This window comes from Vespa crabro, chromosome 20 (genome assembly GCF_910589235.1).
Source record: "Vespa crabro chromosome 20, iyVesCrab1.2, whole genome shotgun sequence".
NCBI lineage: Eukaryota > Metazoa > Arthropoda > Insecta > Hymenoptera > Vespidae > Vespa > Vespa crabro.
The window spans coordinates 4,453,529-4,479,857 of NC_060974.1; the positions used below are offsets into that span (position 1 = coordinate 4,453,529).

General features: G+C 33.7%; 1 protein-coding gene across 10 annotated transcripts in view; it reads left to right on the forward strand.

Annotated features, from left to right (window-relative positions):
* Positions 1–26,329, forward strand: part of LOC124431148 — a 238,284-nt gene that overhangs the window by 43,895 nt on the left and 168,060 nt on the right. For 9 of the 10 annotated variants that reach the window (XM_046978661.1, XM_046978669.1, XM_046978668.1 and 6 more), the window contains 5 exons: positions 5,368–5,643; positions 5,889–6,002; positions 11,810–12,004; positions 12,158–12,242; positions 12,730–12,818. In XM_046978661.1, the coding sequence (XP_046834617.1) occupies positions 5,368–5,643; positions 5,889–6,002; positions 11,810–12,004; positions 12,158–12,242; positions 12,730–12,818 (759 nt within the window). The remainder of the gene's footprint in view (positions 1–5,367; positions 5,644–5,888; positions 6,003–11,809; positions 12,005–12,157; positions 12,243–12,729; positions 12,819–26,329) is intronic. The other variant, XM_046978667.1, reaches the window with a different exon arrangement.

Sequence of the window (26,329 nt, forward strand, 5' to 3'; positions counted from 1 at the left end):
GTCTTTGGTTACTCGATCGTAAAACGCGTCATCGGTGCTCATCGAGTAAAATTGTAAAGTTGAAGGACCTCTCGATGAGAATTTTTAATTTCCCACAAGTTAGGCTTATATTGTTTTGAAACGTAGATATCTGTCTCTTTGAGTGTGTCTATTTTTAGTGTGTTTGTGTATATATATATATTAGAAAGGAAATTCTCTTTTGATGTAAGACCATAAAAAATGATTTTTATTTTTGCGGTTGTATGTCTATATGTGTATTTGGTCTCAGAGATAGTACAGTATTAATTATAAGTTTTAAAAATGTTGACTTTTAAATTAAAACAATATTATTATTTTCAATTTTATACGGATATAAAAAATGATTACAATTAAAAAATTGTAATAAGGTTCTTACAATCGCACAAATCTTTTTAATTAATATGTTGCCGATCGATTAAAATGTCGACTCCTTTTTTATTAAAACAAAATTATTACTTTTGAACGTATAAACAGAAATTATAATAAATGTTACTATAATTAAACAAATCTTTTTAATTAATGCAGCCATTGATCACAATGTGCATGTGTGCGCGCGTGTATGTTCGTTGACCATTTAATTAAAATAAAATTATTAATTTCGAATATTTATTAAAGAAAAGTGTAACAAATTTTTTTCTTTTCTGTTTTTTATAATTTAACAGATTTTCTTTAATTAATATGCTCCTTTATTAAAATGTTTATGTTCGAATCAAAATTATTACTTTTGTATATTTCGAATATTTAATCAGTTCTCTTCTTTATCTATAATTAAACCAAGTCCTTTTAATTGGTGATAAGAAGAATTAGAAATAATTTGAAATTATTATTCGTCAATAGTTATATTAATTATGAAAAGAAAAAAAAAAAAAAAAAATACCTAAACGATACGTTTTGTTTCTCACATAGTTTATTGAAAATGGAAGATGTTCAAATCTTCTAATTGAAAATAAAAAAAATTAGCTTTAATTCTAAAGAATGTCACGTGCCAGTGCGAAGGATGAAAGGATTCAAAAGGGTTCTTCTTCTTTTCTTTTCTCATTCTCTTGTTTTTTCTTAGAAAAAAACAAAGAGAAAAGAAAAGAGAAAAAAAAAAAGAAAAAAAAATTCCGTAAAGTCTGACAAAGTCGAACTGGAGAAAATGATTTTAATAATCGCATAGCTTTGCTCTCAGAGATATACTACATAGATACTACCTATATAACGCAACCCGAGAGTGGGTTATTTATAGATAGGTGCCGGCCAAGCGATCGATAATGAAGCGCGCTTGAAATTAAACTTTCTTGCTATCGGCGATGCGAGCTGGCAAAAAAATTCTATTCTCGCTACGTCATTCTGGGATAGTTAGACGAAAAAGAGGTGGGCGGGTGGGGATGAGGAGAGGAGAGGAAGAAAGGTTAGTATATTGATGTTGGCGAGTAGGCGGCCGACAGGGGATGGGAAAAGGGGGTAAAGCGAGATGTTCGATATCTCGTCGATATTATACATCGATCTACCTATGTATTAAAAGCGTATCGAGTTATTAAAAAAAAAAGAAACAAAAAAAAAAATAAATAAAAGAAGAAAAAAATTATAATAATCAAATTAAAAAGAAAATTAAAAAAAAAAAATAATGATGATGGTGACGATGATAGTAATAATAATAATAATAATAATAATAATAATAATAATAATAATAATGATAATAATAATAATAATATAAAAGTTGTTTAATAGAGAAGGTAGATATCTGTTATTAGAAATTTTTTCAAACGTCACGTTCACCAAATGCACACGTAAAGTGAGTGTGCATTCTAAAGAACGTTCATATAAAAAAGAAACAGATCTCTCTCTCTCTCTCTCCTTTCTCTTTTTTTATTTTGTTTCTTGCTCTCTCTCTCTCTCTCTCTCTCTCTCTCTCTCTCTCTCTCTCTCTCTCTCCCCCTCTGTTTCTCTGTCTCTCTGTTTTTGTTTCGTGTTCTCATTCGTGTCCAATATTATCGAACGAAAAGATACCTAGGTATCATAGGGGGAGAGTAAAGGTTCTATCTCTCTTTCTCTATCTTAGTTAAATATTTTCTAAGAAAACTTTAGAAGAGAGAAAGAGTTCAAATCTTTTTTTGTTTTATTAAATTCTTTTATTCGGTATACGCATACACGATGTGTGTGTGCGTGCGTACGTGTGTGTATATGTATTAGTCGAATTGAGTTACCCATAGAAAAATATATGACGAATAGATAATAAAGAGAGAGAGAAAGAAAAAGAGAAAATTTATTGCCGCCGTTCAACCGGAGGCAAATGACATCAAAGAAAAGTGAAGTAATGAAAGAGCATGATTAATATTGTACTCGTGTATGTACCCATCTACTATTGTATAGTGAATGAAAAGAAGAAGGAAAAAAAATTAATAAGATATACGTAATATAGATCAATGGGAATAAGATTGGATTATAATTTATTATATTATATATATATATATATATATATATATATATATATATATATATATGTAATTATTTTGAATGTAAAAATAATGATAAAAAATTTATTCATAAAAGAATACATATTTGTAACAAGGAAAAAAGAAAAAAAAAGGGGGGGAAAGAAATTTACGAGTTTTATCTAAGTTAAAATTTGATTTCTCTTTCTCTCTCTTTGTCTATCTATCTACTTATCTATATATCTCTTTCTCTCGGTATAAACAAGCTTACGAACGCGTAGACGCGGAAATTTTAGAGTCGGGCGAGCGTGACGACGTCGATCTTACTTACGTAACTTGACACTTATTTATTTTTTTTCTTTCTTTTTTTCCCTCTCTCTCTCTCTCTCTCTCTCTCTTCCTTCTTTTTCTTTTCCATTGGATAAAGTAAATGACGACGATCGAAGAGAAAAAAAAAAAAGGAAAAGATAACCGATGGTTGGGACCATCGAACGGATATATCGATCTCCCAGTCTTAAAATTACAATGGTGGATCGTTTCTCTGTTATCCGACATTTTGTTTCCCTTCCCTATTTACCCCTCGCCTTGCCCCTTCACCCTCTCGCCATTCATTCATTCATTCATTCATTCATTCATTCATTCATTCATTCATTCATTCATTCATTCATTCATTCATTCATTCATTCATTCATCAATCCATCACTTTTTCAACGAACTCCTTTCAAACGACCAATCGACCGGATCAACGAGAAACGACAATAATTACATAATCGTGAAAAGAACGAAATGGAAGAAGAATTGAGAGAAATAGTACAAAGAAATATAGGAATAATGTAATAAAAGAAGAATAAAAAAGGAAAGGAAAGAAAAATGAAAGAAGGGGAGAGTAAAGCAATTTCTAAATATCTTCGTGCGAAACCGATGTGGGGGATAATCGCGCGCCACGAGTTTCGAACGTAGCGCCCCGTGACTTTTAGTGTGGCGTTGAGAGAGGAGGTTTGGTTTGGTTGGTGGGGTTAGGTTGTCGAGGAGAATGGTGTGTTAGATACTTCACTCTTACTATTGCGCCGGTTCGCGTATCTCCGGGAAGGAGAAGGATTGCGGTAGGTCGGGTTAATCAAAATGGCCGCGCGTTTCTCGTTGCCATGGCAACAACAGATCGGGCGGGTACTTGCGATAACACTAGGAGGCGGAGCATTCGACTGCGTCGGCCATTACGCTTTTAGACGCCGAGAGCTAACGCCATCTATCGGTGATCTTTATAAACTCCCCGTGAGTTTTACCGCTCCTAACTCTCAATCAACATTTTATTCGAGCGTACACGCTCGTACCGTACGGACATGGACCTAGGTTACTCTCTTCTTTTACATTCATTATATATTTATTTCCTTTATTATTGCTCTTTGTTATGAGTGAGTGAACAACTTGAAAGGGACATTACGCGAACGTATACGATAAAATTCTAATTGTAATAGTATTAATAATGATATAAATAGTAATATTACAATGTTTCGTTTAATGTCTCTTATTTGTTGCCTTTTATTCGAGTTTCTTTAAAAGGAATATTACATATATATATATATATATATGCATATTATATTCAGAAAAGAAAATATAATAATTATTAATATATTAATATTATACTAAATATTTTGATATTAGTATATAATCAACATGGTTATTATTATTATTATTGTTATATTTATTTATAATTTATAAAATTATAAATTCTATAAACGAATCTTATTGTTCTCTCTTACATACACACACGCACACCTTATTATATTGTCGTTGTTATGTTAATAAATATCAAATTTATTATTGTTTCCTTCCGACGAGCAAATTATTATTGTTTATATTTATTTATTTTCCATGGAACGAATATAGACGTCGCCTGTCGTACAGAGTAGAGTTTTATTTATTTGTCGATTAACGAAAAGGGAGGTTTTGTTAATGCTACAAAAAGCGAAATGTAGATACGTTGCGTATCTACGTTTATATGTTAAAGTGATCAATCAACGTTTTACCCATCGAGAAATTATTTACATTTACGCTCACGTACAACCTTGGCAAATGTTGATTTATCAATTAATTGTCGCATACCAGTTATATACTATACCAAGCGAACTGAATAATATAGCCGGTCACCAAGGGTTGTATGGGTGTGGGGTTTTGGAAAAAGGATTTTATATTTTTGATTCGAAACATGTACGTCATCGTTACATTCAACGATAATTTTCGTTAATCGACGCTGTTTATTGCACCGTCAAACAAATAAAAATGATTGATAATAAACGAGGGTGATCGTGTTCGAATTAAAAAAGAAAAAGGAAAAAGAAAATATCTTCGCAATTTATCCGGATAAATAAACGTTAATCGTTGGATGCTTTAACGATTAGATGGACATTAAGAGCAATTATTTTCAATGGCGAAGGTTGGTCATGTTTTGACGAAGAAATAGAAGTAAGAAGGAAAAAATGTTGGATAAAATTGTGGTAAAGATTAAATAAGACGGAGTTCAATCAGCTTGTTCATTTTATTAAGCGTCAAATGACATCTTAGCTGATAGAATCTTTATGATAAATCGAGCGTAATTATTCATACTTTTCCACCTTTTGCTCATTAAAACTCTTTTTTATTCGAGGTTATAGATAATGAATAATAATTGGTTGGTTTCTTACCGCCGCCGATCGATTCTCGAGTTCTTGACATTTATGATAATAATTATGTAATGTAATAATTATATATATATATATATGCATATATATAAAGTATTAATTAATATCTGTTAATATGTTGTAAGAATTGAGATATATATTATAAGATATATATGAATAAAATATAAATATAATTTACTTATATAAATAATTTCTTCAATAATAATAATAATAATAATAATATTAATTAATATGTTTTAATGTTGAATTCATAGATCCTTGTGGAGTACGACGACGTTGAGTGGCAAAGGCGAGAGTGGTTATCCCCTCATAGGGATGCCGTGTTTTCCTTCTTCCTCGTTGAAAAAGGGCTTTATTGGGGTGAACGTGCAGATCCCAGGCACGCAAGTCTCGTAACCATCGATCATCACAATAACGCTAACAATAATCATCATCATAATAATCATCATCATCATCATCATCATCGTATCAACGGGAAACCGCTCAGAGGTTCAACCGCTACTGCCAACACCGTTGCTTGGCCCGCTCTTGTGAGTAAATTAAGATAAATTCTTTTTATTTGTTTTTTCTTTTTTTTCTTTTTTTTTTTTTTTTATTTCTATCCAAAAAATAAAATGGAAATTTTTTTACCTCAACGAATTTTTTTTATTTAATTTCAATAACGCAGGAATATATCTATCTGGATATATCGGTTTAATTAAAAGCGCGATCATTTGTTCCGTTTTATCCCTTTTTTTTTTCCTTTTTTAATTCTTTTTTTTCCTTCTTCTTTCAGACTTTTTATCCTCTCGTGGCACGCGCCGAACTTCCGGAAGACGCAATGCCGATAGAATTCATGCAAGATCGGAGACTGGACTTTGTCGATTATGCGAAATTAAAACCATTCACCGTGAGTATTTCTGCATTTTCATTAGTTTATATATATAAAATATTCATATAAAATAATATTATAATATAGCGTTATCAATAAATAAATATAGCATACGCTATATTTTATCTGAATTATTTTATCTATTTAATTTTTTTTATCTAAATTAAAAGGAAGAACAATACATATTATATTGTGAAAAATTACTCGAAAGAAAAAAAAAAGCTTTTCTAAATCTCATCAGATAAATACAAACACACACACACACACACGCATACACATAATATATACATGTATGTAGATATAAATTGGACATAGTCATTTGATTTGCCTCGATAATTCTCGTGTACGTACTCGAGCAAGAAAGGGGTAGAGAAGCAAGAACGATTAAGAGGCACGCGAGAGAAGGTGTTTCATAGTCGACTGCTGCTGCTGCTACTACTACTACTACTACTACTACTACTACTACTACTAGCTACTGCTGCTGCTGCTGCTGCTGATGCTGATGTCTGTGCTGCGACCGACCACTTCCGTTTTACGGCTAGAAACTTACTTCGTTAGAGGGGTTGAAACTTAGTTAGGAACAAGTTTTGGAGCCATTGGCCCATCCGACACCCCTTGGGCTATGGACGCGAGCCCTAACACACACACACACACACACACACCCTAACACATACGTATATACACATACAGAACCAGGACGCAACCTAGAATAATCTTTGAAGAGCACAGTTATCCCAAAGTTCGAAACTGGACTTGGTATTTGCTCTTTAAGATGTTCCCTCTGGTTTCCTTAAACATTGAACCCTTTTAGCGTTAATTTTATCGTTAAATAAAATGTATCGTTTTCTCTTTATTTTGTTTTTTCTTTTTCTTCTTGTGAAAGCTGTAAAGTAGTTTGGTTTTTTTTTTTTTTTTGTGTTTTTTTCTTCTTGACGATTGTTTCATCGAAACGATTACAATTATACAAACATACGCACGTATGCTTTTTATTTGTTTTTTGTTTTTTTTTTTTTTTTTTTATTTTTTGTAAGACTTTTTGTTATGCACAACCATCGAGTTTTCTGATTAGATTATTTTCTTTTTCTATCTAATATTCGATTAGATCAGTCGAAATATCGATGGAAGACTATTTCGAAGAGTAAAATAGTGGATCTCCCCATATTTGATTCTCATCATAGTCAAGAGGGAGAGAGAGAGAGAGAGAGAGAGAGAGAGAGAGAGAGAGAGAGAGAGAGAGAGAGAGATAGAGCAGGGCCGTAATTGTTTCCAAGTAATTAAACTGTCGGAAGTTTAGCCGTTAAAACTTTGACCGGCTTCGGTTAGAAGCGCGAATCGTTTATGCGAAGTTTCCACGATCAGGTGTGAGATGCGCCTGAGCAATTCTAACAGCCACCTGTCTTTCTAACCTAATCGACCTTCGAAGTTATTAACACTGTGATATTCGCCGGAATTCATTATTGGTGGTCCAGTAATTTCGAAGGGTTGGAGTGAGGTGGGATGATGGAGAACGAGGAACTTCATTTCCTAATTCTAACCATTTATAATCTTACATAACTTTGCTGTCGTAAACTTGTATGTACATATGTATGTATGTATGTAATTTTGAATTAGGTTTCATTTTGTCGCGATTAGATAAATGTTTAACTTTGTATTTGAAAATTTTCCATATATTCTTTTTTTCTTTTTTTTTTTTTTTTTTTTAATACCTATATGTACCACTAGATTATATTGATATAATTGTGATTTATTAAATTTTAATATTTAATAAGTTACATAATATAATAAATATCGTATTAAATTACTATGAATTACTAGCATCTATTGTAGATAAGGAATTAGAAATTAAATAAAAATAAGAGATAGGAGTAGAGATAAAAATTAGAAAAATTATAGTAAAAAAGAAAAAAAGAAGGACACTAAGGATAAGGCGATGTAAATCAAAGTAACTGGCTGTGAAATCTCACTTTCCACGTTGATATTTCTCTCTCTCTCTCTCTCTCTCTCTCTCTCTCTCTCTCTCTCTCTGTCCTCTCTCTGTCTCTCCTGAAGCAATAAGCAAGCAAGGTCCAAAGTTCTCTCTCGTTGAGAGATATCTTGTCTGCCGCTGGGCAGCAGCAGGTCGTCAGTATCATCCGAAGTACTAGCAGTAGTAGTAGTAGTAGTAGTAGTGTAGTAGCAATAGTAGTAGTAGTAGTAGTAGTCTTAAACGAGAGAAAGAGAGAAGGTTAGAAGATAGATATATACAGCACGTCGATGGCATAAAGCCGCACACCCCATCCCTCGCTACCTCATACCTCACCCTACCTCATTCTACCTTACCTTACCTCACCCCACAACGTCCTACCCTATCCCCGTGTTGTGTTCTCGCTTTGCCAAGGACCGTTAGCTGCCTGAACGGGAATATGTTGGCGCCTCGACTTGGCCGTTCTCCAACCTTCCTTCCTCCTCCTCATCCTCTTCATCCTCATCCTTATACTCATACTCATCCTCCATCTCTTTTCTTCTACACGTGCGCGTGAGCGCATACTTTCTCTCTCTCTCTCTCTCTCTCTCTCGCTATCTCTCTATCTTTCTCTATCTCACGACACGAGTCATTGGAAAACAACGACAAGAGCAGCAATAGCAGCATTAACAGCACGTCGAGACTACTACCAGAACTACTACTAGCAAATCAGAACTATTGGCAACGAAAATAAGAGCAAATAGTATCTCTTTCTCTCCCTCTTTCTCTATCTCTCTCTCTCACACACACACACACACACATATATATATAATCTCTTCATTGGTGTTAGTATCACTACGGAATGTGCGACGGAGGGCTAAACCAAGGAGAGAAAGAACCCGTTACATTTATAGTTCAGGGTCAGCAGACTCTCTCGACGCTCTCGATTTCAACGAATTTCGGTAGGAAAAACGGAAGCTTTTTGCCCCGTTCTACCTAGAGTTCGAGTTTTCCACGAATAAGAAGAAACAAAATAAAAAGAAAAAAAGAAAGAAGGGGGAAAAAAATCCGAGCTTCTTTTTTTCCCCTTATTTTTTTTTTTTTCGTTTTCGTATTTCAATCTTCCTGTAACATGACGGGGAATTTGAATTGTCCGAAGGAATGTTCGAAAGAAAAAAGGGCAAGGGAAAAAAAGAAGAAAAGGGAAAAAGAAAAAAGAGTTTCGTGTTTTCATCTCGAACCCGCATTCTTTTTTTTCTTTTCTTTGTTTTTTCTTTTTTTTGTTCTTCCTTCTCTTTCTTCATCCCTTTTTTTCACCCCCACCCCCTCCCCTGCTTCCCTCTCTACCCTTTAAGTTAAGTCACGGACATTACACAATCGAGGCTCGTGCGAATGACGATGGCTTCGTAATTGCAGCGATATAACGGCAATTATAACGCTATTATCGAAGCGTCGGTGAGAGAGCACTTAACTGCATGTCACGAGAATAGTCGCGACAATTTTCTAAATTCACAACGCGTTTATATCTTCTCTTTTTACAATGTATGTATACATGTATATAAGTATGTGCGTGTGTATATATATATATATGTATATATGTATGTTGTATGTATGTATGTAGTCACGTATTACATCACGTAGATATTTATTGTTGTTTACCTGTCTCTATAACGCCATGTAATTTCAAGATCATGCACACACGCACATACATACATATACGTATATATAAATGTATGTATGTATGTATTTTGTTTTATTTTGATTTATAAAATTTTATTTCACTTTCACTCGCAAATTATTATTATTATTATTATTATTATTATTATTATTATTATTATTATTATTGTTAATTCATATTCGTTATTATTTAATAGGTGTTTATATTTTTAGCTTTTAATTATATTACAGTTTTACTTGTAATAGATAAGTTTGAAGAGAATTGTATTATAGAAGATTAACTCGTTATTCCTTTAATCTTTCTCTCTCTTTATCTATTTATTTATTTATCCTTTTCTCTGTCAGTCTCTATTAAAAATAAAATATCGTTGGTATACTTTACTTAAACGTTGAAAATGTTGAAAATTTGCAAAGTTATAAAAATTGTATCATACAGAGATACGAGTTGTTTTTCAAATTCCCTTTGAAAAATTTTGAAAGAAGTTAATCATGAAACTCGTTAACGATATTCGAAAGTCCTTGTCGAACTCACTCAGAAACTCGTGTTCGATGAAAGTTTCAAGCAAAATGCAAGAACGAGAGAGATAAATGGATAAGTAGAGAGAGATGGATAGATAGATAGATAGATAGATAGATAGAGAGGGAAAACGATCGATAGTAAACTGCTTATCAGTTAACCCAACCCTCAACGAAAATTACCGATACAAAGTTCTTGCAAAATACCAAAGTAAACTTTTTATCTACTATATCGAAAGATAAAACGATTCACTATTGTCTGCTATTACTCTTTCAATTTCTATTATAAGAATAAAAAAAAATGCCGTAGAAAGAGACAAACGTGTATGTATTTATATTTATATATATATATATATATATATATATACATGTACATGTAGAAATATATCTGGATAACATTTAAGGATATAAGAAAGAAAAAGAGAGAGAGAGAAAGAAAGAGAAACTGTTCCTATAGACTCTTATAAAAAAGATCGATTCGTAACGTTCGACAACTCGATTTCTGGAACGTTAAATTATTCGACGACTTTGTAATACTCGACTCGATTCGATTCGAACGAAGTCGTCGAAGAGTACAGCGTCTGACTAAGGTCGTCATTTGCATGGAATTTTCACGAGTGGAAAGAGGCTACCTGAGGCGATATATCCAAACGACAGAAAGCAAAGCGAAAAATGAAAAAAAAGAATAATAAAAAGAAAGAAAAAAGAACAAAGATAAAGATATAAAGAAAGGCAAAAAGAAAATGTAAGAATAAAATCTGATAAATTCGAAATAAAATTTCATTAACAAATGCGGTTCTATTATCAAAAATTATTTGTTACGTAGGTATATAATATAATACGTAGTTATGTATGTATGTGTGTGCATGATCGAGAATATAAAAATTTCATAAATATGTAATTATCATGTACTTTTCACAAAGAGAAAATTATTCATATATCTATGCATGCATGCATACATGCATGCGTGTGTGTGCGCGCATATATATATATGTTCGTAAGAACGACCTTCGATAGTAATAACGCGGTTAATATCTCCTTCGTGACTTAAGTCTTATATATTAACATTTTTCTTAGGATATTTTCTCTCTCTCTCTCTCTCTCTCTGGTTTTTCTTTTCTTTTTTCTTTTTTTACAATTTACAATTAGTTTATATCAACACTTGTTCGTTTTTTTATCGCTCAAGGACAACTCTGCGATAAACAGACACCCACACACCCACATACACGAATATATGAAATAAATTATAATCCTAGAGATTTTTAATTAAATACCATTTCAAGATTTTCTTTTTTTCTTTTTTATTTATTTATTTACTCATTTATTTCATGTAACATTTCATTTTGTTCAAATAAAAATTCACAAACCACAAACGAAAACAATAAATAATTCGTCCTTGTGCTAGCTCGATTGTATATAATTTTTAATATAGTTTTATCTATATATATCATATATATATATATATATATATATATATATATATATATATATATATGTAAATGAGAAAAGATAAATAAGAAAAAGGAAAGAAAGAACGTAGGAAATATCAAGTATAATCTAATATCATTGATTGTTTATGACTTTTGATTGAGAGTTTATCTAAAGAAAAGAAAAAATCAGAGGAAAAAAAGAAAAAGTGTATTTATTTGATAGTGATATCTAAAAACGTTCTTCGATAATGTTTATGCAGCAGGAATGGGAGCTAACTAAGGGTAGCTTGCCCTGGGTCGGTGCGGTTCGAAGATGGGCAGAGATGCAGGACGGTCAGAGAATCCTGTTGACGACGCCAAGCGTCCTTGTTGGTTTCCGTGTCGAGGTTTATCGTGCAGAAGGTACGACACAGTGGTACACGGCTGTTATAGTTGGATACAACGAATCTACCAAGGTAAACAATAATATCGATATCGTATGACGATATTTAATTTGGATTAAAAATTTATTGGTCAACGATTTATGCCTAATCTTTTTTTTTTTTTTTTTTTTTCTTTTTGTTTTTTCCTAACCCCTTCTAAGATCGATACTTTGTTTTATTTATTAGGATTTGACTGTGACCGACGACACCGTTCTTGAAGATCACAATGAAGATCCAAGTTTGGTACAGATGCGTTTGATCGGTGACGGAGGTAAAAATAATTGAATAATAAAAATATAATGAACGATAGTAGTCGTATGAGGGCATATTTTTAAAAATCGTTCATTCAAACGAACAATCATTTCTACAAAATTTATCTGATCTTTTTTTACATTTGACATTTGTATTCTTTCTTTTATAGCAAATGATTATATCTAATCCGAAAATTCGAGATATAATCGAAATAGAAAAAAGAAAAAAAAAAAAAAAGTAAAAGAAAAGAAGAAAAGGAAAAGAAAAATTACGTAAAAATTATTTCAATGGAAATAACTTTTATGAAAGTAATATTATGATAAAAAAATAAAACCGATTTTTTTTTCTTTTTTTTCTTTCTTTTTTTTTTTTTTTTTTTAAATAGAAAAAAAAAGAGAATCTTTTTTTTACATATATATATAAATAATTAATCACATTCGAGTAAGTTTGCAGGATCGAATAAATCGAATAAATGGAGCAATTAATAATTATTTCTGTTTGCGCAGTCGTGGAGAGTATCATGAGGGGCGAGGTCGTCGGAATGACACCAAGGAGGTCGAGGTCATCGACTGCTCTGACGCACGCACTGGTCGTGGTGAGTGAAATCCAATTTCATTCTATTATTAAGCTTGTCACAAGGCTGGTAATAATGATGATAACATCTATGAGGAGAGAAAAGGTCGTTGAACGGAATTCTCGAAAGGTAAAAGCGGACGACGATAATGAAAGATCACGGCTGTCTTTTCTCTTCGCAATCTCTTTCGAAACGGACCGCGAAGAGAAAACTTGCTAAATTGAACGTTCAACGAATTGAAAATTGACAATTATCTAAATAAAAAAGCTAACTTGGGTGGATTAATATTTTGGATATATATGTATAAATTTCTTTTAATTCTTTATAAATATAATTATAATATAATTTATGAAAAGAATTCAATAATTAATATTAATTTCAATACTAAATATTAATTATTTCAATTCTGAACATTGAAAAAAATTTAATTAAGGTATTTTCACTCTATATAGATACTAAATAGAAAACGAATAGATATTAGTTTTTAAAATTAAAAAATATTAGATAATAAAATATGGAATGCATTATTATCGCTATCATCTCAAGTACGTTTTTATCGTCATAAAAAAATATCGAGAATTTTCTTTCAACTCGTTCCTTTATCTCTTTTCTTTTTTTTTTCCTTTCTTCGTTTCACATCGAAATAAACAAAGCTCTAATAAACTTCTCACGTAATAAAATTTTCGCAAACGTAAACACTGTACTTAGGTCGATTAGACGATACGATAAATGAGATGAATGAAATGATTTTTGTGAAAATGAAAAAAGGAAAGGAAGAAGGAGAAGAGGAACAAGAAGGATGAAAATAAAAATGAAAGAAAAGAAACAAGTTATGTGAAAATAAGGAAGAAGGAAGGAAATGTTTAGAGAGTGGAAACCTGCTTACCAGTAGATTCCCTTTAATACGAGAAATCAATAGAGTCGTGCTTGCTGCACCCTCGAGCTTTCAGGAATCGCAAAAGCCCGGAATAGAAGCGGTTGCTACCTTGCTTCTATCTCTCTTTCTCTCCCTCTTTCTCCCCTCTCTTGCTCTAACTCTCTCTCTCTCTCTCTCTCTCTCTCTCTCTCTTTCTCTCTGTCTCTCTTACTCTCTTCTCATTCTCCTGGACACGACTGCCCCACCTTCGACTTCGACTCTCTTCTTCAATTCCCGACGAGACGTCGCGTCTCGCTCTGTATATCTATAACGAGCGACGACCCGCTTCTCCAGAGGCGTTTTCATCGAATCGATTTTCGTCCTTCGACGAAGGATTATCCGAGGGATTTATTCATCCTTTTTTCTTCTTCTTCTTCTTCTTCTTTTTTCTTTTCATTTTTCTTCTTTTTTCTTTTTCTTGTTTTTTTATTTATTCTTTCATCTCCAGTAAACTCCAGTCCTTTTAATAAATTTTATTTAGTCATGACATTTGATTTTATTAAATAGCATTCGACTATGTTTAAATTATCTGATCTTATTGGATTATTAATACGGGTGTATACGATTGATCTAATGATTTATCTTAAATGATCTAATTAAATGATTAATATTCTACAATTAATATTTCTCCGGATTAATCGAAAGAACGAATAAGAGAGTCTCGGAAAATGATTTTTATTTTATTAAGGTGCAACTTTTATTTCCCTTATCCAAACAATTGTGCCCAAACTGGCTTCGAAGTTATTCAATTAATTTTCTTTTATCGAGACGTTCGATTTATTAAGTGGATACTTAAATAACATTAGACTATGTGCAGATTATCTAATAGATTTTTGTCCTTTAGAAAAAAAAAAGTTATTATTCATTGCCCTGAAATAATATTGAAATTAGGTATCATACGAAAATTAATTGATTTTGATTTAAAATAACGTCAAAATTTTAATAATTTAATACTGAATTTGTTTCGAAATTCTGTCTGATTGATATTTTAAATGAACCAATTAAATCCTTGAAATATTTTATAATTCGTGTAATACGAACTTTCTGGTAATTAAATAATCGGCTATTTGTTTATTAATTTATTTATTTCGAATGATAAAAAAAAATAATCGAAGAAAAAATAAAATACTCTACTCACAACAATTAATTTCTTTCATTTTAATTATTTCGAAGGCATGTAACGTTCGTTAACAATTTCTAAACCATTAAATTATTATCTCTCTTCTTCGAGTCGACAAAAAAAAATATATATATATATATATATAAATAAAACAATTACGTACAATAAACAAAGAAATAAGCTCTAATAAGTTACGCGATTATCTTTATACAAACATAACAAATAATTACATAAAAATAATTTATAAAAAAGTAAATAAATGAATAAACAATTTCTGATTAAATTTTTTCAGTAGATATCGATCGATCGATCGATTGATAACGAACGTAATAAAATAGGTGTATAGGACAGGTTCATAAAGCTGCTGTTAAATGATTCCTCTTGCTATTGAGTACCCGGAATTCTTCGAGTACTTCGGTATCGTCATTGTCGTCGCGTGATAGTGACAGGTAAACGTCGACGAGTCGTGTCACTAATCGGGTTGTCCCGATGACGCATAGCTTTCATAGTTTACACGCGTGACGCTCCTTTTCAGGCCGATCCACGCAACCTGGAAACGAATCCGACATTAATAAACGATCGATCAATGAACCTCGTTTTCTCTCTCTGTTCGTGCGTCTCTGTGTGCGTGTATATTATATATATATCTTTGTGTACCTGCGTCGAGTGTGTACGTGTGAAAGAGACCGCAATATTAATTTTTAATCTTTTTTACTATTCTTTTTTTTTTTTGCACTTTTTTCCTTTATTTTTTTTTTCTTTTTTTTTTCTATTAAAAGGGTAGACCAATTATTATTTTTTTTTTTCTAAACTTTACCTTCTTTTACGTTACAGTAAGGTCACGCGAACCTAGTAATTTCTTCGTTAGTTAAGTTTGCACGTAACAACGATTTACCCTGAAGCCTTCGTGAGATAATCGTGAAACGTACTAGGTTGGGTTAAGAAGAAAAGAAAATGATTTATGGATATCGAACTGGTCGGAGGAGAAAGGAAAAGGCCGTCTTGGCGTTAACGAGATTGTAAGCTCGGTAGAGTCAAGAGAGAATCGGCTGAGTTTTCTTCTTAAAAACAAAAAAGCGGAGAAAAAGAAAACAAAAAAAAAAAAACAAAAATGAAAAAAAAAAAACAAGAAAAAAGTTCAAGTGAAAGAAGAAAAGGGAAAGAGAGGCAAACAGAAATAGAAGAAGTAGAAGAAGAAAGTTCTTTCGAAGCGAATAACTCTTTTCTGGAGAACGTGTACGCAAGAAACTCTTGAAAAGTAAGAGAAAAAACGAGAGAGAGAGAGAGAGAGGGAGAGGGAGAGAGTTGAATTCAAAAGTTTCCTGGAGAATAACTCATTAATGATAGAAACTTTGGAGAGTCCTTTGGAAGATGAAGGATATCCCTTGAAAATTTCTAACCTTTTCGCTTTGGCCAGCAACTTTTTAAAGTTCCCGCCCGAACGGTCATCATCAGAGGACACACGGAATTTCATTTTCCCTTTGGCTTATCCCGGAACAAATCCCGTCTCTTTCTATCTCTTTTTTATCATTCCTCTTCTTTCTTCTGCTTTTTTTTTATTTGATTCTTTTTCCTTGTTTTTTCTTTCTTTTTTTTTGCGCCTTTTCTTTTCTCCTTTCTGTTCGATTTGAAAATTCGCGAATAAATATAAAAATGTTTATATATAATATATATATATATATATATGTTTGTGCGCGTACGTCTATTATTTTATTTGGAATTTGTAAAATTTTTTAACTAGAATACAGAAAAGAGAAGATACTTTTTACATATCAATTGTTAATTGATTAATTTATCTTTAGGAGATATTATTTCGAATGTTGTACGATCGATTTTATTTTATTTTATTTTATCGTTATTTTTATTAATTAACGATATTTTGTTAAATAAGCGGGGTCAGTATATATATATATGTATAATAATTATTATGATTAATATTTATTAATAAAATATCATAATGTACGTAATATAAGCGATCGATATAACGTCTGGATTTGTCTATGGCATTATTGTAAATACTGATCATTTATTTATAGAAAATATTAATGATTCATTATATCGATGTAAATATTTTAATTAAAATACTCATAATTTTTTTTTATATCAATCCGACAGCTTATATCTAAGTACTTATGTTTTATTATAAATATTAAATATCGATCGTATATTTAAAAATATAAATTAAAAATAATTAACGAATAAATATCAGTCAATTTAATGAAATATTCTTGGCAAACGATATTTTACGTCAGTTGTAAATAAATAATTGATACATAAAAAGTATCTTCTTTCGTATTACCTTTCATTTATAACGTTATATTCTATTCGTATCTTCGCAAGTCGTTCTAATTAAAATTTTATTTAAATTGCAAATAAAATAATAAACAGGTATAAAAATATTTTTATATTTATTCGCAATTAATTAGTCGAACGTGATCGATATTAATTTAAAAATTTCAACCATTCGTACTCATTTTTATCATTATCATTCTAATCATCTTGTCCATCTTATTATCCATGCTTTCGAGTTTACAATTAAGAAAAAGAAAAAAAAAACGAAAAAAAAACTGTTGAAAAAATGTTATAACAATCATTAAACATTAATTATCCATCGATAATTACACGTTGATATAATAATAATAAACGCAGTTATTACGGAGATACAGATAAATAGATGAATTCAGATGGGTCTGAATCTCACATAGCGGCACTTTGGTAGACGGCCAGAGTGAACTGAAGAACTTCTTCCGGAAGCTGGCTTATACGAGTTTCGAAAACTTGCCAAAAGGGATTAAAGCTACGACTACTCGCCCGTAACCGAACTTACCGCAGAGTTTCGAGACGATCCGCGGAAGCGACCATTAAGGGATAGTTTCGAAAGTAGACAGAGTTGCTGGATGAGCTTTCATAGCTACGTTTTAACTATCGTTTCACGCGATACGCAGATCTATCTACATTTATATATACCAACATATACAAATACATATATATATGTATATGTTTATACACACTCCATTAAATTACTATTTCCTGATCGAACGAATCGTTTAGATCTCTTAACGAACGAACGAATGTTAAATTCTGTAAACGTCAAAAGAAGAAGAAGAAGGGGTTGAAAAGACGATCGTGAAATTAGCCCTAGTTCGAATAGATGGATCAGAAAAGCCTGCGATAGCTTTGATATCTCTCTAAAGGAGAATAAATATTCCCGAGCTTTACTATATCTCTCTATCTTTCTTTCTCTTTACGTTACTATGTTCTTTCGAGGGCGAAACATTCGTAAACTCTCGTCCATCTCTACCCTCTCGGTATTTTCCCTGCTAGCCGGCAATTTAAAAGGATCGTTCGGGGTGGTTGCCCGAGTGTACTTGTATTCTGGATATATCTCGATACGATAGGAAAGATGGAAAGAGAGAAAAATATATATAGACACGGACAGAAAAAAGAGAGAGAAAGAGCAAAGACGCGAGCACCGTTGGTCGATGGAGCACCGTGTGCGTGAGTGCGTAAGTACGTATGTATGCGTGTATTATATATACGCGTATATGTCTCTCTATATAAGTGTGGGTGTGGTAGCAGCCTGTGAAGAAGAGTAGAGGGTGGATTGAAGCTGCGAATCCAGAATGGGAATCGGCACTCGAGAATGGCGAAAGGGGGTTTCGTATAGCGTGTAAAATAGAGAGAGAGAGAGAGAGAGAGAGAGAGAGATGATGGGTGAAACTGTGCGCCCGCGCAAAGTATGGGTTCAGAGATACACATACACATTATGAGAGAAAGAGAGAGAGAGAGAAAGAGAAGCTTTTCAGGAAGAAGAACGGGATGAAGGGAGAGGGTGGTTGGGGTTGGTCGGACCGGTGAGGGTTGGGGCGGCGGTCGCGGTAGCTGTATTGATTCTCGGGCAGGTCACGTTGGTGGGGTGTGGCGACGGTGAATAGTAGGAGAGACTGTGTGTCTGCTTGCTGCTCTGCTACTGGTGGTGGCTTTCAGTAGTAGTAGTAGTAGTAATGTAGTAGTAGTAGTAGTAGTAGTAGTAGTAGTAGTAGCGTAGTAGTAGTAGTGGTAGTAGTAGTAGTAGTAGTAGTGTAGTAGAGAAGGATTCAAAACCAGAGTTGATAGTAGTGGTGGTGATTGTGATGATGATAGTGAAAGAGGGAAAGGAAGGGAGTTTGACCGGGTGATGTTGGCGCGAAACACACCCATCCCTCATCCCCTCATCCCTCTGATCCTACCTGCCCTACCCGTTATGCCAGCGTTATGTCCAGGGTTAATGCAAAACATCGCCCTGCAAATTAGTTCATTTTTCTACTAGATTATCCCCCCAAAATTCCTTTTATTCCTTCATCGATTAGACCGAATCGTCGATTTGCCCTCCGATGTCACTCATGTTACCGCGGATGTTGATTTGATGTTGATTGTTGCTGTTATTTTTATTTTTCGTTGTTGCGTGTTGTTTCAGATTAAAGCGGCACGATCGAATCTTCAAATCTGTTCTTTTTTCTTTCGCATTGTTTTTTCTCTTTATTTTGCTCGTTTACTTTTTTTTCTCTCTTTTCTTTTCACTTTCTCTCTTCTTTTTTTTGAACTTTCATCGACGAACGTATCTCATAGTTTTATCAAAAAGAAACAAAAAAGAAGAGAAAAAAAAGAAATACAAAAAAAAAAATAAAAGAAAAAGGATTTTTCTTTTTTTCTTTTTTGAAGAAGAAACTTTTTTTTAGCATCTATCTCGTGATAGATACATCGATCATCGTCATCGTCTTCATCTTCATCATCCTATTTCTTGATCGTACGTGTACGGCCTTTTCCTGAAAAGGATCAATATCCCCGTAGACTTTGTAGAGCATCGTATTCCTGATCTTTCTGGGACGTTAAACAGGAATTTTTAATATCACCGGGGTAATTTCTTCGTACTATGTAATAACGTGCATTCATATCACTCACTCGTTCAAACTCATCTTCCGTTAAGTATTCCACCCATTTTTTCATTTTTTTTTTTTTTTAATTCATTCGAATCTTTTTCTCTCTTTTCATTTCTTTCTTTTTTTTTTTTCTTCTTTTCTATCGAACGCGATCAAAAATTGAAGAACATATTTGAAGCGAAAAATCACGAGAGAGAGAGAGAGAAAGAGAGAAAAATATTCCCTACTATCTTGAAATTCGTGCGATAAAAAGCATGCTCTTCCACCAAGAACAGAATACAAATATATAGATACATATAAACATGCATACATACGTACGTAAACAAAAACTAGTTAAATTCGTGTAACGGGTGTTACGAAATCGAATTCGTTTCGTAAAGGCATAGGATCCATTTATTACACAGCATCTACTAGTTGGGAAAGGGGTTGACCCTGGGAGTTTCTCCTTGAATCCCTTCTGGCAGGGGTTGTTTGTCGCCCCACCTTTTCTATCCTTTTCCAACCCCTTCGCAATATCGTCGACGTGCAAAGAGGGCTTGCTCACGAGAGACAGAAAGAGAGAGAGAGAGAAGGATGTATTGGATTGGCTGTGCGCACGAGCTACCCTTCCTATCTTTTTCTCTCTTTCCTTCTTTTACCGGAATCAACGCAACACGTATATATATATATATATATATATGTACATATATATATATATATATATATACATATATACAGCATGCTTGTGTCTCTCTCTCTCTCTCTCTCTCTCTGTGTGTACACACATATGTGTATATCCGTCTAGGTTTCTCCTCGTGTACATAAAGGGGACTAGTGGGGTAGGAAGGTGGTGGGTTCGATGAGTACATATATGCGTTTACATATATATATATATATATATACATATATATGTACATATATACACGTAAATGTACATATGCATACATACGTGTACACACAAGTAATCGCGGAGCAAAGGAGTGTATCGTGGCGCCAGATCGCCCCGTTCCACCTGTTTGTACGAGAGACAGCGCAAGAGAGAGAGAGAGAGAGAGAGTTTCACCGCGAAACTTGCAGTTTCCAACAACAAAGTTCCTAGCTGGCCGAACTACTCCCGAATGACGTGCCAGATCGATACTTCCTAAGCCGCATAAATAAAGCCACTTCTCTCTCGCGTTCCATTCTCTCTCTCTCTCTCTCTCTCTCTCTCTCTATTTTCATCATTCTTCTTATTCCTCTTGCATCTTCCGCATTCGTATCGCCGATTTACGTATTACCATTCCATAACTTTTCTTTCTGTAACCTTTTGTCCTTCTTTTTTCTTTCTTTTTTCCTTTATTTCTTTTTTTTTTCTCTTTTATTTCTTCTTCTTTATTTTTCTTTCTTCCTTTCCCTCTTTCTTCTTTTTATCCGACAAAACTCTCCGGAGACGTTCTTTCTTCGAAACTTCGAAAGTCGTTTCGAATTCTTTCGCCCTTCTCTATCTTTTTATCGTTAACTTCGTACCCTTTAACGTTCTTTCGTTTCGATCGTAAAATAGTTTCGAAAAATTTTCGATTCGACGAATAAAATAACGAAACGGTCGTGCAAAAACAGAAAAGGGATACCAAGTTATATATATATGTATATAACCCCTCTGTTTTATTATCTCTCTTCTTTCTTCCTTTTATTTTTTCGCTATTTTCCCTCCCTTCCTCCCCCCCCTCTCTCTCTCTCTCTCTCTCTCTCTCTCTTTCGTCGATATTGATTGCCAATAAATTCCGCGTAGCGGTACCCAGCAAAACGTAAAGGTAGTCATTTCGTTCACGGTTCGCCGATTCACAATGGGTTTCCGCGTACAATCCCGGACTCCTGTACGAGTACAGTATGGGGTGAAATTAGTAAAGGGGTCCTCACACGAAAATCTAACGGGGAGAGTTTGCGTTATTGAATTAAGGGAAAAATAATTCAATGATTATGCTTTTTCAAATAAAATGAATGCAAATAAGATCGTTTAGAATGAACGATCACTTATGTATGTATACATGTATATCCTTTCTTGTGAACTCATGACCTGATATTTAAATAAGGAAAAAAAAAAAAAAAAGAAGAAATGAAAAAAGAAAAAAGAGCGAAGAAAATAACGCGATAGAGTCTTAAATGATTACGTTAATGTGAGTTTCCTTTGATTGGAAAAAAAAAAAAAAGAAAGAAAAAAAAAAGAAGAAAGGAAAGAAAAGAAAAGAGAAGAAGAAAAAAAAATAAAACGTGTGAGAAATCATTCAACGAAAGTTATTCTCTCTTCGTTCTCTCGTTTCTTATCTATATCATATTTCGCGCGAAAAATTAAAGAATGCTTACGGTTACGAAAGAAGAAGTACTGAGATAATCGTGAAATGTACCGGGTCTCATCATTTTTCTATGGTGAGAAGAGTCATATAATTTTCAATTATATGAAATATAATCTCGGCCATATGACAGTACACGCATACGTGTAGGAAACCATTGTGGAAATAATTAATTTCCGTAAAAAAAGAATTCATTATATGACAAAAGTTGACTCTACAACATTGATGATTGTACAAGAAAAGTTTTTTATTGCATTATTCATTGAATTTTTACACAAATATTGATCTCCGTCCGTTCAATGTATTATCAGTTTATTTAAATAGATCATTCCCTTTAAGTACCCAACCCTCATCTCCAGTTCGACATCAAAGAAAAAAATAATCTGCAGTTTTTAAATCGATTGCTCTCTCGTTCGCCCTTTTTGTTTTCTTTTTTATCGTTTTCTTTTTTTTTCTTTTTTTTTTCTTTTTTTTTTTGTTATTTTCGTTTTTTGTCCGATATTATAATCGTCAATATCAAAAAGCATTTAACGACTTAAAGAATTATTTATATTTTCTTAGAAGTTTAGTCAATCGAGTTTTGCATGGACATTAATATGCAAATATTATTATTATTATTTCTTTTTTTCACCTTAATCATTTCCTTTTTGTGTGTGTGTGTGTGTGTGTGTGTGTGTGTGTTTGCAAAGATCAAACCAATCGACAATAAATTTTTATTCGCGATTGACGTCAAAACGTTTCGTCGATTCAAATTCGATGATGGTGATTATCATTTATCAGAATGTCGAATGAAAAAGCGTGAGATAAATTACGATGAGGAAAAAGCAAAAGAAAAAAAAAGAAAAAAAAAAAGAAAAAAAGAAAAAAGAAAATAGAAAGAAAAATATTAGAAAAATTTCTTTCACGAGACATTTACGTAAGGTATATACGTATTATTAGCATATGTGTATTAATGGAGGTTAGAAGGAAACGCGTCATTCGTTTCTATCGGCTTTAAAACGAATCTTGAAAATCTCTCTCTCTCTCTCTCTCTCTCTCTCTCTCTCAGTCACATACACACACACATACACAGAAAACGAACACGTTCGTGAAAGTAGCAAGACTCTTCTCGTTCAGTCATTTCAAAATTCTATCATAATAAAGAGAGAGAGAGATGGATCACGATCAAAAATTCCTATGGCGTCGGATCGTTTGAAAAATTAATTCAGCTAGTCTGGCGATGTCTATAGCCTTTTTTTTCCCCCCTGAATTACTTTCGTATCATAAAATCTAATTATAGTAGTCCGTAAAAAAGAAAAAGAAAAAGAAGATCGTGTAGCACGAAGCTTAATAATAATGTAACTTATATTACAGAGAAAGAAAGAGAAAGAGGTTATAACTATATATAAATACTATATTAAAAGTATTAAGTAGATATCCGTATATCAGAAAAAAAAAAAAAAAAAGAAAAGAGAGAAACAAAAAAGTAACAAGAAAGTCAAGGAGAATCAAGGTCGCCACAATCGACGACGATCTATCCATCTTTATTATTTTTCGAACGATTGGTCCCGTTGTTCTCTTCTTAAAAGAATTATAACCAATGGGAAGAAACCGCGATAACTCTCCTGGGTGTATTCTGTTATCTCGATCGTAGGCGAAGTGGTAAGTACGTACGACGGTGCAGATTTTTATCGATATCTCTTTTAAAGCACATCGACACACATACACACACACACACACGCACATCACCATCACCAACAGAGACGTATACAGATGCATGCAAATGCATCGAGAAGCCGACGTTCTATGGTCAAATTTATTTGACGCTCTTTCGCGCGTCGTTGTCGTTCAGTAGCACTCGACGTACACGCTTGTACCCTAATCTGTGGGAGAAACGAGATAGATAGAGATAGTTATAGATATAGATAGATAGATAGATAGATAAAGAGAGAGAGAGAGAGAGAGAGAGAGAGAGAGAGAGAGAGAGAGAGAGGAGGAGGATGATGGCCGAGACAGAGAGGGAAAGCTCCGACAGTTTATCGGGTATGCATCAGCGAGCCGAGTTTGCAATATTATCGTCGTTCGCGTGACGCTCCTTGTTTCCGAAGGCGGCTGGTTGCTCGTTGCAGTTGGCTGGAAAGAGAGATGTAGAGAGAGAAAGAGAAAGATCGAGTTAGCTCGAGAAAGATAGATACAATGTGAGAGCGAGCGAGCGAGCAAGAAAGAGAGAGAGAGAGAAAGGAAAGAGGATAGAGAAGCATTAGCGAAGCGTAGTCGGAGTGGGGATACGCAACCCCGGCAACGTCGGACGGACGGTCGGTCGGTCTGTAGGGTTTGGAGGGGAGTAGTGGGGAGTGGAAGGTACCGTACCGTAGCGTAGCGGCAGGCGGCGCGCAGGCTATAGAGTGGGCGTGGTGGGGGAAACGATTCCACGAAGCTTAGCAAGTACCAGTAGACGGCAGCACTGCGGACCGCGCGTATCGCAGTTCACGTCAGTGCCTCTTACGCGGTTTTTCGTCCTTTACGTTGAGTGCGGCTGCTCTTCGTCGTCCGTAGTAGTTATATATCGGCTTCGGTGTATAGTTAATACGCCTCGGTGTACGTTCTCTAGTAAGCCTATCGTTTTATAACGCTTACGTTCGTTCGCGTTGGTTATCATCGTTCGATAAATCGTGCGTCGTGAGCATCAGAAAGGAATTCTTCGTCTTCTTCTTGTTCTTCTAGTTCTTCGTTTTCTTCTTCTTCTTCTTCTCGGTTAGTTATACCCTCCTAACCAATACTGGTCTCGCCCGCCGCCCTCTCCCTTTCACACACACGCACGCACACACACACAACATGTTCATCGTGCAGGCCCCGAGGTCCCTACGGCCGCCCTATTCTTCGTTACGCTTCGGCACGTCGCTAAATCCTCGGTCCGTTTCGTAGTTCGTTGCTCTTAATTGTAACGCAAATATAACACATGCCGAGTCGTCGTGAAAAAAGGAAAAACAAAACAAAAAAAAGAAAGAAATATTTAGGCTCGTGGATTCGTCATTATATTCGATTGTCCTGACGAAGGAACGTGGGGGGGAATACTCTTACGTACACACACGCACACAGGCACGCATATATACAAATTAGGTGCATTCTGGCGTAATACGTGAATCGTTTACTTTTTATATTGTATTTCTTTTCCTTTTTTTTTTCTTTATTTTTCTGGAATAAGATTCTAAAAACAAGGAGAAAATATATATTCGTCGTAAGAATCTCTCTCTTTCTCTCATATACATATATATATGTATATATAAATGAGAGGTCAGAATGATTATTCATACTCGTATTAGTATAACGTCGATCTAATTTCACTTGTATAATCGGCAATATGTCTACCTATTTACTCATGTAAACGTCGTGCACATATACACAGAGATATGGACACGTATACGCTGATAAACTATACGACAAAATTATTTATTATTTAAACGAGTATATCTCCGTTCAATTACAATGTTCCATTAGGTGTTATAAAGGTTACCGCTTGGTAAGAGTTCTCCTATTCCCCCTCCCCCTCCTCTTCCCCTTCGTCGTTCGCCCACATACTCAGCGTCACCAGTTTACACGTTCCCCTCCCTTCTTTTCTCTTCCTCTCACCTTTTCTTGACTCTCTCATCCCCTTCCCCTCATCTTCAGCCCTTTCATCTGACGATAACTAACCTCGAAAATTCACGAAACGCGACTGTACACGGCCATCTTTATTTTTTTTTTTTTTTTCCGTTATAAAGAAGAGAAGTTGCCAGGGAAGAAAAAGAGAAAAGGAAGGAATGAAGAAAGGAAAAAAGTTTTATATATATATATACATATATATATGTACATATATATGTATGTATAAACGAGAGCTCGTTTAACTCGAGCGACAAGTATATACAGTACATATATGTGTGCATATATATATATATATATATGTATCTGGTGAGAGTGAGAGAGGAAGAAAGTATTATACTTCAAGGACACACAATACACTTCGTCACTCGTGCAATAAGAAAATCGCTAGAGAGAGAGAGAGAGAGAGAGCTTTCGATAACCGAAAAAATCTGAAAGCTTGTGAAGTTAGTCGACAACGGCAATAGCAACAGTAACGGTAACAGCAGATTGAAACTGGTCATGTGATCAAATCGACAGTATAACGTCGTTGGAACGTGCCACGTTTCTTCAATTTTTCCTTCTTTCATTTTTTCTTCTTTTTCTTCTTTTTTTTCTTTTCTTTTTTCGTTATATATATATATATATATATATATATATATATATATATATAT